Source organism: Toxotes jaculatrix, chromosome 12, assembly GCF_017976425.1.
Source record: "Toxotes jaculatrix isolate fToxJac2 chromosome 12, fToxJac2.pri, whole genome shotgun sequence".
NCBI lineage: Eukaryota > Metazoa > Chordata > Actinopteri > Toxotidae > Toxotes > Toxotes jaculatrix.
Window position 1 is genome coordinate 23,507,218 of NC_054405.1, and position 14,626 is coordinate 23,521,843.

Below are 14,626 nucleotides of genomic sequence, written 5' to 3' on the forward strand. Positions count from 1 at the left end.
TTTGAATAATTCTTTCTTGTCACACCCGAGCACCTCATTCCTATCATTTGAGGTAAGTTGATGTGCTAACTCTATAACAATCTCAGTTCAAAGTTATCTTACTAGCTTTATCTGAACCTTTGAACAGCATCAATGTGACTACGTTTCCACTCACCTTTTATTTGTTTTGTTTAATGTGCATTTTCAATTTGCACATTAAAAAACCCTGAGTGGAAAGTTGCAAAAAAAATCGAAATATGTGACTTAAACTGAAGCTTGCCAAAAAATAGCAGCAGACAAAAGTTTCAGACATGTTTGGCTTGTAACGTTTCTCAAATTAATACATGATTAATTATTCTTTATATTGGACTCTCTTCTGCAATTCTTTGGTCACATCTGACTTTAGAAACTTCTAATATTCACATTAATTAGCATGTTTATTTTTATTGCTTCTTTTTTCTGGAAGTACAATTCAAATTTGAGCTGCATTTGGATGCATAGGAGTAGGATTTGGGTGTGACATGAAAATGTGTTGTTGCTGTCGATGTCCTGCTTTACCTGGATGAAGTTCTGACTCACTGCTGTTTATGTGTCACCTGGGATGTTTTGAATTGTCATTTCTGTGGGTGGAGATTTCCCACCAGTGAATCTGCAGCTCCTCAGAATGTGAATTGATCAAACGGGGGTGAAGTGATGCATTTCAATTAGCGTTGAAGAGATGCTCGTCTATTTGCAGATCCACTGGAGTTTTGTTTTCTAACTTGTGCTAAATTGTAGTGAGTGGGAACTGAGATACAAGCAGAAGCCTTTTCTGACAGGTCAGTGAACCGTAAAGTTGAACCGCCGGGGATTATGTAAGGAGAAAGATGATCACGATAAGGGAAAACACTAACATACCACGTCTGCTCCTTTAACCCTGCTCTACAGAGAGGGTTTCTGCAGCTGGAACAGCCCTCGTCCTCCCTGAAGTGAGCTGAACCGGAGAAAAGGTGGCGTGTGGAGGCACCCGCGCAGGGCTACAAGGACCTGGCTGTTCTCTGCTTTGTTTGCTCAGGTCAGATAATACAGACAACTGATATACCTGCAGTCTTTCCCGCTGTCATCCATTTGCTGCAGGCTGAAGCGGAGGGAGGGTATCATCGGAGTCCAGTCCAGTGGTCAAGACACCGACAGAAGGACAGGTGTGTGTACTAAATGTGCATTTGCACATGAAAGTTATAAATCAAAGTACATCAACTCTACATCAGTAACCCTCCACCCCCAGAAGTCTGCAGTTGCTTTGTACGTTATGAAAGAGTTTGATAGAAGGAGTGAGAACTAGTCCATAGGGGCATTTCAGTGAGAGTGTATAACTTCTGAGAGAAGATTGAAGATTTTATGAGTTTGCTGCTTGTGCTACTGTTACAGTGTCTTAGTATTATAATTCTACCACTTGTGGTAGTTGTTTAACTGCAGCCTTCTTATTAAGGGCAAAGCACACCAGTGGCATATGATGCGTTTGAAAACATCTGCACCCAGTGTTTTCTGTGTAAGCCCAAACACAGGCAGCTTTGTGATGTGGTTCCTCGTGGGCTGACCTGCATCAACACATCATGATAGGCCCCTGTTATATTTCCCAGCCCCAGTTCAGCACTGAAACAGTACACGATGATGTGTTGAAGTCAGATTCCCCTTACCTCCAATAGGTTACCTTAACCCTAACCTGGAGTCATTTTGTCCTCAGGGTGGTGCCAGAGAGAGACTGATTGCTCCCACTGGGGAGCATGAATGTGCTCAGTAAATTTCACAGCAATCTGCCCATTAAATTAGATTTCTTTTATACACTTAGTAACTTTAGTGAAAAAGTTTAAGTATTATCAAAAAAATATATATACTTGTAGTAGATTACAGACCAATGCAAGTATATTAACTCTTAGATTATATTTTAGGCCAATGTTTAGTGTTATATTTTTAAATACCAAAAAGTTTGATTGAATAATCTGATTGACAGTTCATCTGGAAGCACCGAGGACCAGACTCGGCAAAGATGACTGATTAAAGAACACATCGGGAGTGAATGAGAGTGAGAGGATGATCCCCGTTGGTAAGTAAAGACAGTAACACGTGTCAAGCTCCAAAAAAAAAAAAGCTTGTTTATTTATTTATTTTTTCCACACAAGAAGCTCCAAATGAAAAGCTTTTAACGTTTTCTTTGAAATGGAATCAGAAGAAATGTCACCTTCCTCATGTATTAACACTGATAAATACAAGGTTTCTACTAACCAAAACTGATCAGAAGAAAGGTTGCTGTTTGGTGCAAGGTGTCATGAAAAAAAAGAAAAGAGAGAGAGAGGAAAAAAAAAGAAAAACATTATCACCAAACGCTTAAGACCAACAGAAATCTCCCCATCTGGACAGGATCTTTCTAAAGTAAATAGCCCTCCCCATTTTCACATCAGTACAGCAGGCCTGTGGGGTGGAACCTGCATTAAAGTGCAGACCGGGGCAGGGGAGGGGCAGCTTCAAAACCTAAATGGACACCAGGGCTTGGAGGGAAACGTTCCTTCCCCTGTGTGAACCTTAGCTTATGCTTAGCACACTCTCTCTGTCATTATTGTAGAACATTGTCAAAGTGGCTCAGTAATTTATTACTACTGTAGATGCAAACATTTCCATCATTGCATTTGTCATCAGGTCTTACTGTGGGTTCACACTGTGAGCAACATGATTCATCAGGTCATCGAAAGTGACGACAAAACGCAGACAATTTTCTGTTAAGATAGACCGTTAAGGCTTGTTGGTCGGGGAGCGCCGGCATATGCTGACCTTCTGCGATCGGCCTTTAAAACCAAAGCTTTTACTTAGTGTTAACTATTTACTGATGAACAACTCCCGTCTTTCCAGAAAGCCAGTGCTCCCTGCAACTATTGATTTTACATTTCTGTTTGTGTTGAGATTTAACAAGACGCAAAGTTTTAATGTGTGAAGTTTAGAGCTGTTTGTAGATGTATTTTACCCCTTGCTTCCAGTGTTTATGCTAAGCTAAGCTAATCACCTGCTAGCTCCAGCTCCATAGTTGATTCACAGACTGTTATCAGTCCTCTAGGAAAGTGAATAAGCATATTTCTCAAAATGTCAAATTCTTTCTTTGAGCAAAAGCACCTAATTTTTAAACACCATCCTCAGCACAGGGAAACCTACTGAATTTTCTAATTTGATGTTTTAACATCCAGGCTTGAATGAAGGAACAAATATTATATTTATTTTAATTACATTTTTTCAGTTTTTTAGTGACAATTTTTTACATATATATATATTTTTTTTAAATTAATCAGTAAAATACAAAAGAAGAAAGAGACAAAAGCAATGCTGGCGTATTCGTATGGCTGTGCTGCTGATTGTAAAGAGAACTAAACTGTAAGATGGACAAAAGTTTGTTTTTGATCCTCAGCAGTTGTTGAAGTAAATGTAAACATGACAGTGGCTGATCTGGTAGTGGTTGCTAACATGCTGTGCAGTGCAATGTTATGTCATACAAAATCTTAGTGTTGGTAGGTTAATGTTCTAAACAGCATTTTAATGTTTTTTATTTAGCTGTTTTAAATTTAGCTGAGACTGATGGAAAAGTACTGGATGATTTGAAATTTTGACCTGATGATGGCGCTGGATGAAAAGTTAGGACGCCTCATCTGGGAACCATGAATCAGATGTTGTGCCAATCCATCTAGTTTCAATCTAGATTGAATTTACAGTATCAGACAAAGGACAGCAAAAATATCTGTATTGCCAAAATGTTTTAAAGCAATTTCAGTGATTAAATCAAAATTATCACTGATTATTTTTTTAATTAGAGTGTGCTCGCTAGCTAAAGAATTAATTAGTCTGTTTAAAAAATTTGCTCTACCTGGTTAAATTCCACCGATTCGGCTGATTCTGTGTGACCCATCAATCAGGTTGCTCACAGTGTGAATGCATGAAACTGATCACAGCACTAAAACATTAATTCCTCATAAAGATCTTGAATTCACTTCATGTTTGACCAGGCCAAGCATCTGAATCTCACTTCTGAGTCTGAAGGGACTCCCAACAGCCACATCATCTGGTGTAATTAAAACATGTTCAACAACTAATAAAAGCAAAAACAAAACAAAAAAAAAACAAAAAAACATTTTACTCAACCAGGCTGTTTGTCACCATTGGCTGTCTCCGAAATTGCACACACCTGTAGTATTTTGACAAAGGCATTGGTTTAGGCATTCAAACATCTTGGCACTGAGAAGAAAAATGACCTGTGAAAAAAAAAAAGGAGAGCTTGATATATATATATATATTTCTTCTGTTTTTGAGTACATTCGTCATCCTTCCATGAGAGCAATTATGTAACTAATACAGTATGGTGCTCGTGGGGGTCAGGGAGTGGGAAGAAGCAGCTTCAGAGAGGGAAAGAAACATACTGAGTCTGGTGAACTAAAGCAACAACTACCGGAGCAGGCAGCGGAGGGCCTCGAGTGCCAAGGAAGGAAGGAGGGGTGAGGGTAAAGAAAATGATCAAGTAACAAAGGCATCCCTATCACACTGTCACAACCCCGCCCCCCCGCCCAAAAACTCCACCCACACTCTGTGCTTATATCCCTTCCTTCTTTCAGAGCCGGTCCACAGTAGTCTGCTAATAAGCTCTTGGCACTTTTTGGACATGATAAAATGTTTGAACGAAACGACTTTGAAAACGGTTGTTTTTAATGGTTTCCTTCACTGTGATGTGCTCTCGGTCCGCAGCGCTCCGATCACGCTCTGGATGTTTTCCTCGGGAACCTGGAGAAGAGAGAAGACACAAGGTTTTATAACCGTCTGCCAGCAGCAGATCAGGGCTGTAACTTGGCTGTAAAAAAGCTTTTTTTTTTTTCTAATCATCAATTGATTTGTTGATCGCTTTTTTGCAAAAAATAAAATAAACTGATCGTAGTTTTCTAGAGACTGAAGTAACGTCATCAAATGTACTGATTTGTCCGGCCAACGGTCCAAAATTCAAAAATATTACAGTAAGTATAATATAAGACAATAAAAAGCAGCAAATTCTCACAGTTGAGAACCTGGGACCGTCTAATGTTGGTCGAAAATTATGAATAAGTTATCGAAATTGTTGCCAACTAATTAAACTAATATTTGCAGCTCTGCAGTAAATTTACAGAGTTAAATCAAAATGAACTTGAGGCTCCTTCCTTACCAGGGCGTGGTCAAACTTGAAGGTACTAATGTAGTAAGCTGGAATGTCAGCTGTTGCCAGGGGTTCTGATATCTGAGCCACGATGCCACACTCATCTATGGGGGGGAAATAATAAAATAAAAAAACTGGATGTTATTTAACACTATTAATTTAAGGTGGATATTATTTCACACAATAATAAGAGTGTTTTCTGGCCTCAATCACAATCCTATACTTATATTTACATAACAGCACAAGACTGCAGCACCTGTACGATCAACTGTATCATTAATGTGTGTATTTATTTTACTGATACTATAGCACACATATCCGATATTTTACCGTCTAACAGAGAAAAAGTCAGAAGAAAACAAACTCACCGAATCCTAAAGGCTGTCCCCCGATGCGAACCATTTTCCAAAGCTCACCAGATGCACTGGTGAAGAGAACGTTGTTTGGAAACCTTGAAGAGAACAAAGGAATCAACAAATTAAAAGGTCAGTACAGAAGTTTTCTTTTACATTTAAATGGAGCAAATAAATAATATTATTATAGATTTTAAAAATGTTAAAATCCAACAGAAACATTTAGCTAACTTTTGCAGGCTAATGATTTTGGTGTTGTGTCGTTGCTACCGTCTGTGGTCTGCATCTCTGAACACATTCATTTCGGATGGACTTTAATTCCTACAGTGAAGTTTTAAATCAATAAATCATCTATTTTTACATACAGTTTTGGAAGATTGACATCTTCACCTTGTTGTGCCTCACTCTACTTTAGAGCACTTCTTTGTTTTGCCGCAGTTAACAAACGGCAGACACCTGGCAGGGTTAACAGATACTGTGTGGAGGTGCAGCACAAGAAGCTAACTATTAACCATCCAACAATGGGAGCAGGTCAGTTCTGTTACTGCTGACCAACCTGCACGGAATAAGAGAGCCATTGTGAAGTATGGTAAAATGGGTGACCCATTCCTTTAAGGCAACACATTAGGCCTTACATAAATGTGGGGACACGGCTGACCTACATGCTGCACTAATAAAATATGAACTTTAAAAAAAATATATAATGAAAGTTTGGCCCAATTATTATTTTACCTCCACATGGCTTAAAGTCATTAACAACCCATATTAGTAATTCCTCCTTTATGAATGGGACAACGCACGATCAGATGTGCTACTAGAGGAGCAACCACATGGGATCTGCAGCTGCTCAGGTTTCTTTATATCCTGTCTGCTTAATTAGAGAGTCTACTGTGAAAAAGAGGGGGACGCAGTGGAGAATAAATGAGTCAGACTGAAACCCACTGCGACTAAAGTACATTGTATATACCCGACTGCTCTGTTATTGCTTAGCAACAAACTAATCGCTCCCTCCAACAACAATCATAAATTTGTCCCCCCTGCATAAACATCATGTCCCTGCCTGGCACTGGCTAAAGGAAAACAACGTCTTGAAAGAACAAGTGTGACTAATAACATGGCAGCAGTATAAATATGTAGCTTTGTATCGCAGCTGTTTCCCTCTACTCAACCTTTGAGTTGTCTGTTCGTCCATGACCAGAGAGATGTAGCCCTCGATCAGGGAGAAGGAGAAGAAGCGGATGTGGCTGGAGTCTTCACTGGATGCTCCAGGCTCTTTTGGCCTAGGAAGGTAAGGAAAGCGCTCAGTGTGGTTTTACTAATGATGCAAAAGTCACATTTTTCCTACCCTGTGATCAGCCGCACTCATAGTTCAGTCAGTTTTAATAATGTTCAAATTGTGACAGTTATCTCAGGGAACTCTTTGCAGATTTTCAACCTTTATGTGTTTATAATGGTGTTTTGTTTTATACAAGGGGAGATAAAATAATGTATATGTATAATGTAATAATCACAGAACGTTAGGTGTGCGTGGGCATCTCCACGCACGCCTGCTATTTCTGTTCGTGTAGGTGCAGCAGTGCAAAGTGCAGAAGGCCTGACTGAGGTGGAATACAGATCAGAGGGTGTGGTGATCACTGGTCTCAAAGCACAGTAACGCATGACAACAACAGCTCAACAAATGGGAAGATGCTTCTCCAGGTTATCGCCACAGATCTGCAGCCAGAGGCAGATGGTAACTTAGAAAACAATGACTGAAATAAATGCCAACATTTTTTTGATAAAGATTTTTTTTCTTCTTCTACTAGGTCTTTTCTCTGTTGTTATTGTTATAACTGACTTTGTTGTGTGATTGTTGTGTTGACTTTGACTCACATGACTATATCAATCCAATCCCGTATTTAGGCTTTAATTCTACTGTCTCTCATGTCAGAAATGATTGCATTATATTATAAAACTGTGTTTACCACATTTAAAAAGCCTTTGTACTAAACAAGACGAGCTGATTCTTACCCTCCAGAGTAAAACATGACGTCGATGAGCAGTGTGGCTACAGAGGGCAGTGTGTCTGGGTCCAGGCTGGTCACGCAGAACATGTTGCTGGGACTAGATAAAGGGTGAATGATGGGACGGGGCACTAGAAAAATAAAAATGATTAAATACATGAGGCTAGCAAATACGGCTTAGAAAAGGTCTAAATGAAAGGTCTAAATATGGAAACAATGAGGATGCAGCTTCATCACAATTTTGAAAACTGTTATGTCAAAGAACAAGAATGAACTTTTGGGCCAAACTTCAAAACCAGCATGTAGAAGTCATCCTGTGCTAAGTGCTAAAATATGGGAAGTTTGAACGTCTACAGTTCCATCACTACTGTGATATGATTCATAGTCTAGAACGTGAAATTCCTGAATAAATCTGCTGTTATAGTATGAAAATATTTAGGATGTTTGGGTTCAGGATCAGGTCACCCTCCTGCATGTCTTCATTTTTCAAAGTCTTACTTCTAGACAAAATTACACATATGAACGTTTACACATACCAAGTTTTGGCTTTACAAATCCATTGGTGACTCCCAGATTGTGCGCAGCAACAGTCTCCCCATTGACCACCCGAAGCAAAGTGAATTCGGAAGACAGCGTGTGCATGACCATTGGCAGGTCTCGCTCTCGAACCTGGCACAAAGACAAACAAAATGGCTTCTGATAATCACATACAAAGAGCAAAGTAACAGCAATTTACTTTCAACACAGCTTGTGACTGTGAGTTTTATATAGGTGGAGGAAACAGTAAATATATCTTTTCTAACCCTAACCCTAACCCCTAACCCTCTGTTGCATTTCTTCACGTACGATTGTCAAAAAGACATTTTCACTGCAAATTACAGTGAAAATTACATACAAAAAATGTCATTTAGTTCGAAAACCATAGACTGTATAAAACATGGACGTAGCACCCGTGACGTCACCCATTGGTTTTAGGGAGTCAGTTTTGTGACCAGACCATGGGCATTTGAGCTGCGCCATCTTGGATTTTAGTGGGACTGTACTTTTCATATTTGGCGAAGAGGCGGTTACTCTATGGGTCAGCCGGCTACTTAGCCTGGAGCAACCGAGCTAGGCTAAGGCTAATCAATTAATCAGCTAGCCTAAAAAGGTAAGCGGCAGCTACACGCAGCTACATCCACCACACGACAGTCCCCAATTCCGACCCGACTAGCTCGACCCTCTGCGACCACGACACACAGTGAGCGCTCGTACCTGAAGGTAAGTTATAAGCATATAAATGTATGCTTATATAAATGTCATAAAAAAACATCATAGTATAGTAAGGCTTCAATATTGGCAAAAAAAGTCATACTTTAGTATGGGCTCAAAATGTCATAAAAAACGTCATAGTATAGTAAGGCTTCAAAATCAGCCAAAAAAAGTGATATTTTAGAAAGACATCAAAATGTCATAAAAAAAAGTCATAGTATAGAAAGGCTTTAAAATTAGACAAAAAAAGTCATAATTTGGTATGGCCTCAAAATGTCATTAAAAACGTCATAGTATAGTAAAGCGTCAAAATCGGCCAAAAAATGTCCAAATTTTTTTAAACCTCAAAATGTCATAAAAAACGTCATAGTATAGTAAGGCATCAAAATCGGCCAAAAATAGTCACAATTTTTTTAGACCTCAAAATGTCATAAAAAAACGTCATAGTATAGTAAGGCGTTTTTTTCGGCCAAAAAAAGTCCAAAATTTTTTTGACCTCAAAATGTCATAAAAAACGTCATAGTATAGTAAGGCGTTTTTTTCGGCCAAAAAAAGTCAAAACATTTTTTGACCTCAAAATGTCATAAAAAACGTCATAGTATAGTAAGGCGTTTTTTTCGGCCAAAAAAAGTCCAAAATTTTTTTGACCTCAAAATGTCATAAAAAACGTCATAGTATAGTAAGGCGTTTTTTTCGGCCAAAAAAAGTCCAAAATTTTTTTGACCTCAAAATGTCATAAAAAACGTCATAGTATAAAAAAAAAATTTTATACTATGAGGTCAAAAAAATTTTGACCTCAAAATGTCATAAAAAACGTCATAGTATAGTAAGGCATTTTTTTCGGCCAAAAAAAGTCAAAAAAATTTTTGACCTCAAAATGTCATAAAAAACATCATAGTATAGTAAGGCGTCAAAATCGGCCAAAAAAAGTCAAAAAAATTTTTGACCTCAAAATGTCATAAAAAACGTCATAGTATAGTAAGGCGTTTTTTTCGGCCAAAAAAAGTCAAAATTTTTTTTGACCTCAAAATGTCATAAAAAACGTCATAGTATAGTAAGGCGTTTTTTTCGGCCAAAAAAAGTCCAAAAATTTTTTGACCTCAAAATGTCATAAAAAACGTCATAGTATAGTAAGGCGTCAAAATCGGCCAAAAAAAGTCAAAAAAATTTTTGACCTCAAAATGTCATAAAAAACGTCATAGTATAGTAAGGCGTTTTTTTCGGCCAAAAAAAGTTCAAAAAATTTTTGACCTCAAAATATCATAAAAAACGTCATAGTATAGTAAGGCGTTTTTTTCGGCCAAAAAAAGTCAAAAAAAATTTTGACCTCAAAATGTCATAAAAAACGTCATAGTATAGTAAGGCGTTTTTTTCGGCCAAAAAAAGTCAAAAAATTTTTTGACCTCAAAATGTCATAAAAAACGTCATAGTATAGTAAGGCGTCAAAATCGGCCAAAAAAAGTCAAAAAAATTTTAGACCTCAAAATGTCATAAAAAACGTCATAGTATAGTAAGGCGTTTTTTTTCGGCCAAAAAAAGTCCAAAATTTTTTTGACCTCAAAATGTCATAAAAAAACGTCATAGTATAGTAAGGCGTTTTTTTCGGCCAAAAAAAGTCCAAAATTTTTTTGACCTCAAAATGTCATAAAAAACGTCATAGTATAGTAAGGCGTTTTTTTCGGCCAAAAAAAGTCCAAAAAATTTTTGACCTCAAAATGTCATAAAAAACGTCATAGTATAGTAAGGCGTTTTTTTCGGCCAAAAAAAGTCAAAAAAATTTTTGACCTCAAAATGTCATAAAAAACGTCATAGTATAGTAAGGCGTTTTTTTCGGCCAAAAAAAGTCAAAAAATTTTTTGACCTCAAAATGTCATAAAAAACGTCATAGTATAGTAAGGCGTTTTTTTCGGCCAAAAAAAGTCCAAATTTTTTTTGACCTCAAAATGTCATAAAAAACGTCATAGTATAGTAAGGCGTTTTTTTCGGCAAAAAAAAGTCAAAAAATTTTTTGACCTCAAAATGTCATAAAAAACGTCATAGTATAGTAAGGCGTTTTTTTCGGCCAAAAAAAGTCCAAATTTTTTTTGACCTCAAAATGTCATAAAAAACGTCATAGTATAGTAAGGCGTTTTTTTCGGCCAAAAAAAGTCAAAAAAATTTTTGACCTCAAAATGTCATAAAAAACGTCATAGTATAGTAAGGCGTTTTTTTCGGCCAAAAAAAGTCCAAAATTTTTTTGACCTCAAAATGTCATAAAAAACGTCATAGTATAGTAAGGCGTTTTTTTCGGCCAAAAAAAGTCCAAAATTTTTTTGACCTCAAAATGTCATAAAAAACGTCATAGTATAGTAAGGCGTTTTTTTCGGCCAAAAAAAGTCAAAACATTTTTTGACCTCAAAATGTCATAAAAAACGTCATAGTATAGTAAGGCGTTTTTTTCGGCCAAAAAAAGTCAAAAAAATTTTTGACCTCAAAATGTCATAAAAAACGTCATAGTATAGTAAGGCGTTTTTTTCGGCCAAAAAAAGTCAAAAAAAATTTTGACCTCAAAATGTCATAAAAAACGTCATAGTATAGTAAGGCGTTTTTTTCGGCAAAAAAAAGTCCAAAATTTTTTTGACCTCAAAATGTCATAAAAAACGTCATAGTATAGTAAGGCGTTTTTTTCGGCCAAAAAAAGTCCAAAAAATTTTGGACCTCAAAATGTCATAAAAAACGTCATAGTATAGTAAGGCGTTTTTTTCGGCCAAAAAAAGTCCAAAAAATTTTTGACCTCAAAATGTCATAAAAAACGTCATAGTATAGTAAGGCGTTTTTTTCGGCCAAAAAAAGTCCAAAAAATTTTTGACCTCAAAATGTCATAAAAAACGTCATAGTATAGTAAGGCGTTTTTTTCGGCCAAAAAAAGTCCAAAAAATTTTTGACCTCAAAATGTCATAAAAAACGTCATAGTATAGTAAGGCGTTTTTTTCGGCCAAAAAAAGTCAAAAAAATTTTTGACCTCAAAATGTCATAAAAAACGTCATAGTATAGTAAGGCGTTTTTTTCGGCCAAAAAAAGTCAAAAAATTTTTTGACCTCAAAATGTCATAAAAAACGTCATAGTATAGTAAGGCGTTTTTTTCGGCCAAAAAAAGTCCAAAAAATTTTGGACCTCAAAATGTCATAAAAAACGTCATAGTATAGTAAGGCGTTTTTTTCGGCCAAAAAAAGTCCAAAAAATTTTTGACCTCAAAATGTCATAAAAAACGTCATAGTATAGTAAGGCGTTTTTTTCGGCCAAAAAAAGTCCAAAAAATTTTTGACCTCAAAATGTCATAAAAAACGTCATAGTATAGTAAGGCGTTTTTTTCGGCCAAAAAAAGTCCAAAAAATTTTTGACCTCAAAATGTCATAAAAAACGTCATAGTATAGTAAGGCGTTTTTTTCGGCCAAAAAAAGTCCAAATTTTTTTTGACCTCAAAATGTCATAAAAAACATCATAGTATAGTAAGGCGTTTTTTTCGGCCAAAAAAAGTCCAAAAAATTTTTGACCTCAAAATGTCATAAAAAACGTCATAGTATAGTAAGGCGTTTTTTTCGGCCAAATAAAGTCAAAAAATTTTTTGACCTCAAAATGTCATAAAAAACGTCATAGTATAGTAAGGCGTTTTTTTCGGCCAAAAAAAGTCAAAAAAATTTTTGACCTCAAAATGTCATAAAAAACGTCATAGTATAGTAAGGCGTTTTTTTCGGCCAAAAAAAGTCAAAAAATTTTTTGACCTCAAAATGTCATAAAAAACGTCATAGTATAGTAAGGCGTTTTTTTCGGCCAAAAAAAGTCAAAAAATTTTTTGACCTCAAAATGTCATAAAAAACGTCATAGTATAGTAAGGCGTTTTTTTCGGCCAAAAAAAGTCCAAAATTTTTTTGACCTCAAAATGTCATAAAAAACGTCATAGTATAGTAAGGCGTTTTTTTCGGCCAAAAAAAGTCAAAAAATTTTGGACCTCAAAATGTCATAAAAAACGTCATAGTATAGTAAGGCGTTTTTTTCGGCCAAAAAAAGTCAAAAAAAATTTTGACCTCAAAATGTCATAAAAAACGTCATAGTATAGTAAGGCGTTTTTTTCGGCCAAAAAAAGTCCAAAAAATTTTTGACCTCAAAATGTCATAAAAAACGTCATAGTATAGTAAGGCGTTTTTTTCGGCCAAAAAAAGTCCAAAAAATTTTTGACCTCAAAATGTCATAAAAAACGTCATAGTATAGTAAGGCGTTTTTTTCGGCCAAAAAAAGTCCAAATTTTTTTTGACCTCAAAATGTCATAAAAAACGTCATAGTATAGTAAGGCGTTTTTTTCGGCCAAAAAAAGTCCAAAAAATTTTGGACCTCAAAATGTCATAAAAAACGTCATAGTATAGTAAGGCGTTTTTTTCGGCCAAAAAAAGTCCAAATTTTTTTTGACCTCAAAATGTCATAAAAAACGTCATAGTATAGTAAGGCGTCAAAATCGGCCAAAAAAAGTCCAAATTTTTTTTGACCTCAAAATGTCATAAAAAACGTCATAGTATAGTAAGGCGTTTTTTTCGGCCAAAAAAAGTCCAAATTTTTTTTGACCTCAAAATGTCATAAAAAACGTCATAGTATAGTAAGGCGTTTTTTTCGGCCAAAAAAAGTCAAAAAATTTTTTGACCTCAAAATGTCATAAAAAACGTCATAGTATAGTAAGGCGTTTTTTTCGGCCAAAAAAAGTCAAAAAATTTTTTGACCTCAAAATGTCATAAAAAACGTCATAGTATAGTAAGGCGTTTTTTTCGGCCAAAAAAAGTCAAAAAAATTTTTGACCTCAAAATGTCATAAAAAACGTCATAGTATAGTAAGGCGTTTTTTTCGGCCAAAAAAAGTCAAAAAATTTTTTGACCTCAAAATGTCATAAAAAACGTCATAGTATAGTAAGGCGTTTTTTTCGGCCAAAAAAAGTCCAAAAAATTTTGGACCTCAAAATGTCATAAAAAACGTCATAGTATAGTAAGGCGTTTTTTTCGGCCAAAAAAAGTCCAAAATTTTTTTGACCTCAAAATGTCATAAAAAACGTCATAGTATAGTAAGGCGTTTTTTTCGGCCAAAAAAAGTCAAAAAAATTTTTGACCTCAAAATGTCATAAAAAACGTCATAGTATAGTAAGGCGTTTTTTTCGGCCAAAAAAAGTCCAAATTTTTTTTGACCTCAAAATGTCATAAAAAACGTCATAGTATAGTAAGGCGTCAAAATCGGCCAAAAAAAGTCCAAATTTTTTTTGACCTCAAAATGTCATAAAAAACGTCATAGTATAGTAAGGCGTTTTTTTCGGCCAAAAAAAGTCCAAATTTTTTTTGACCTCAAAATGTCATAAAAAACGTCATAGTATAGTAAGGCGTTTTTTTCGGCCAAAAAAAGTCAAAAAATTTTTTGACCTCAAAATGTCATAAAAAACGTCATAGTATAGTAAGGCGTTTTTTTCGGCCAAAAAAAGTCAAAAAATTTTTTGACCTCAAAATGTCATAAAAAACGTCATAGTATAGTAAGGCGTTTTTTTCGGCCAAAAAAAGTCAAAAAAATTTTTGACCTCAAAATGTCATAAAAAACGTCATAGTATAGTAAGGCGTTTTTTTCGGCCAAAAAAAGTCAAAAAATTTTTTGACCTCAAAATGTCATAAAAAACGTCATAGTATAGTAAGGCGTTTTTTTCGGCCAAAAAAAGTCCAAAAAATTTTGGACCTCAAAATGTCATAAAAAACGTCATAGTATAGTAAGGCGTTTTTTTCGGCCAAAAAAAGTCCAAAATTTTTTTGACCTCAAAATGTCATAAAAAACGTCATAGTATAGTA

General features: G+C 35.6%; 1 protein-coding gene across 1 annotated transcript in view; it reads right to left on the reverse strand.

Annotated features, from left to right (window-relative positions):
- Positions 1–3,248: 3,248 nt before the first annotated feature.
- castor2 (cytosolic arginine sensor for mTORC1 subunit 2) overlaps positions 3,249–14,626 on the reverse strand; it is a 29,452-nt gene continuing 18,074 nt past the window's right edge. The window contains exons 4-9 of the mRNA XM_041052253.1: positions 8,066–8,198; positions 7,537–7,660; positions 6,696–6,806; positions 5,542–5,624; positions 5,183–5,277; positions 3,249–4,770 (exon numbers count right to left, since the gene is read on the reverse strand). Coding sequence (XP_040908187.1) covers positions 4,708–4,770; positions 5,183–5,277; positions 5,542–5,624; positions 6,696–6,806; positions 7,537–7,660; positions 8,066–8,198 — 609 coding nt within the window. The 3' untranslated portion in view covers positions 3,249–4,707. The remainder of the gene's footprint in view (positions 4,771–5,182; positions 5,278–5,541; positions 5,625–6,695; positions 6,807–7,536; positions 7,661–8,065; positions 8,199–14,626) is intronic.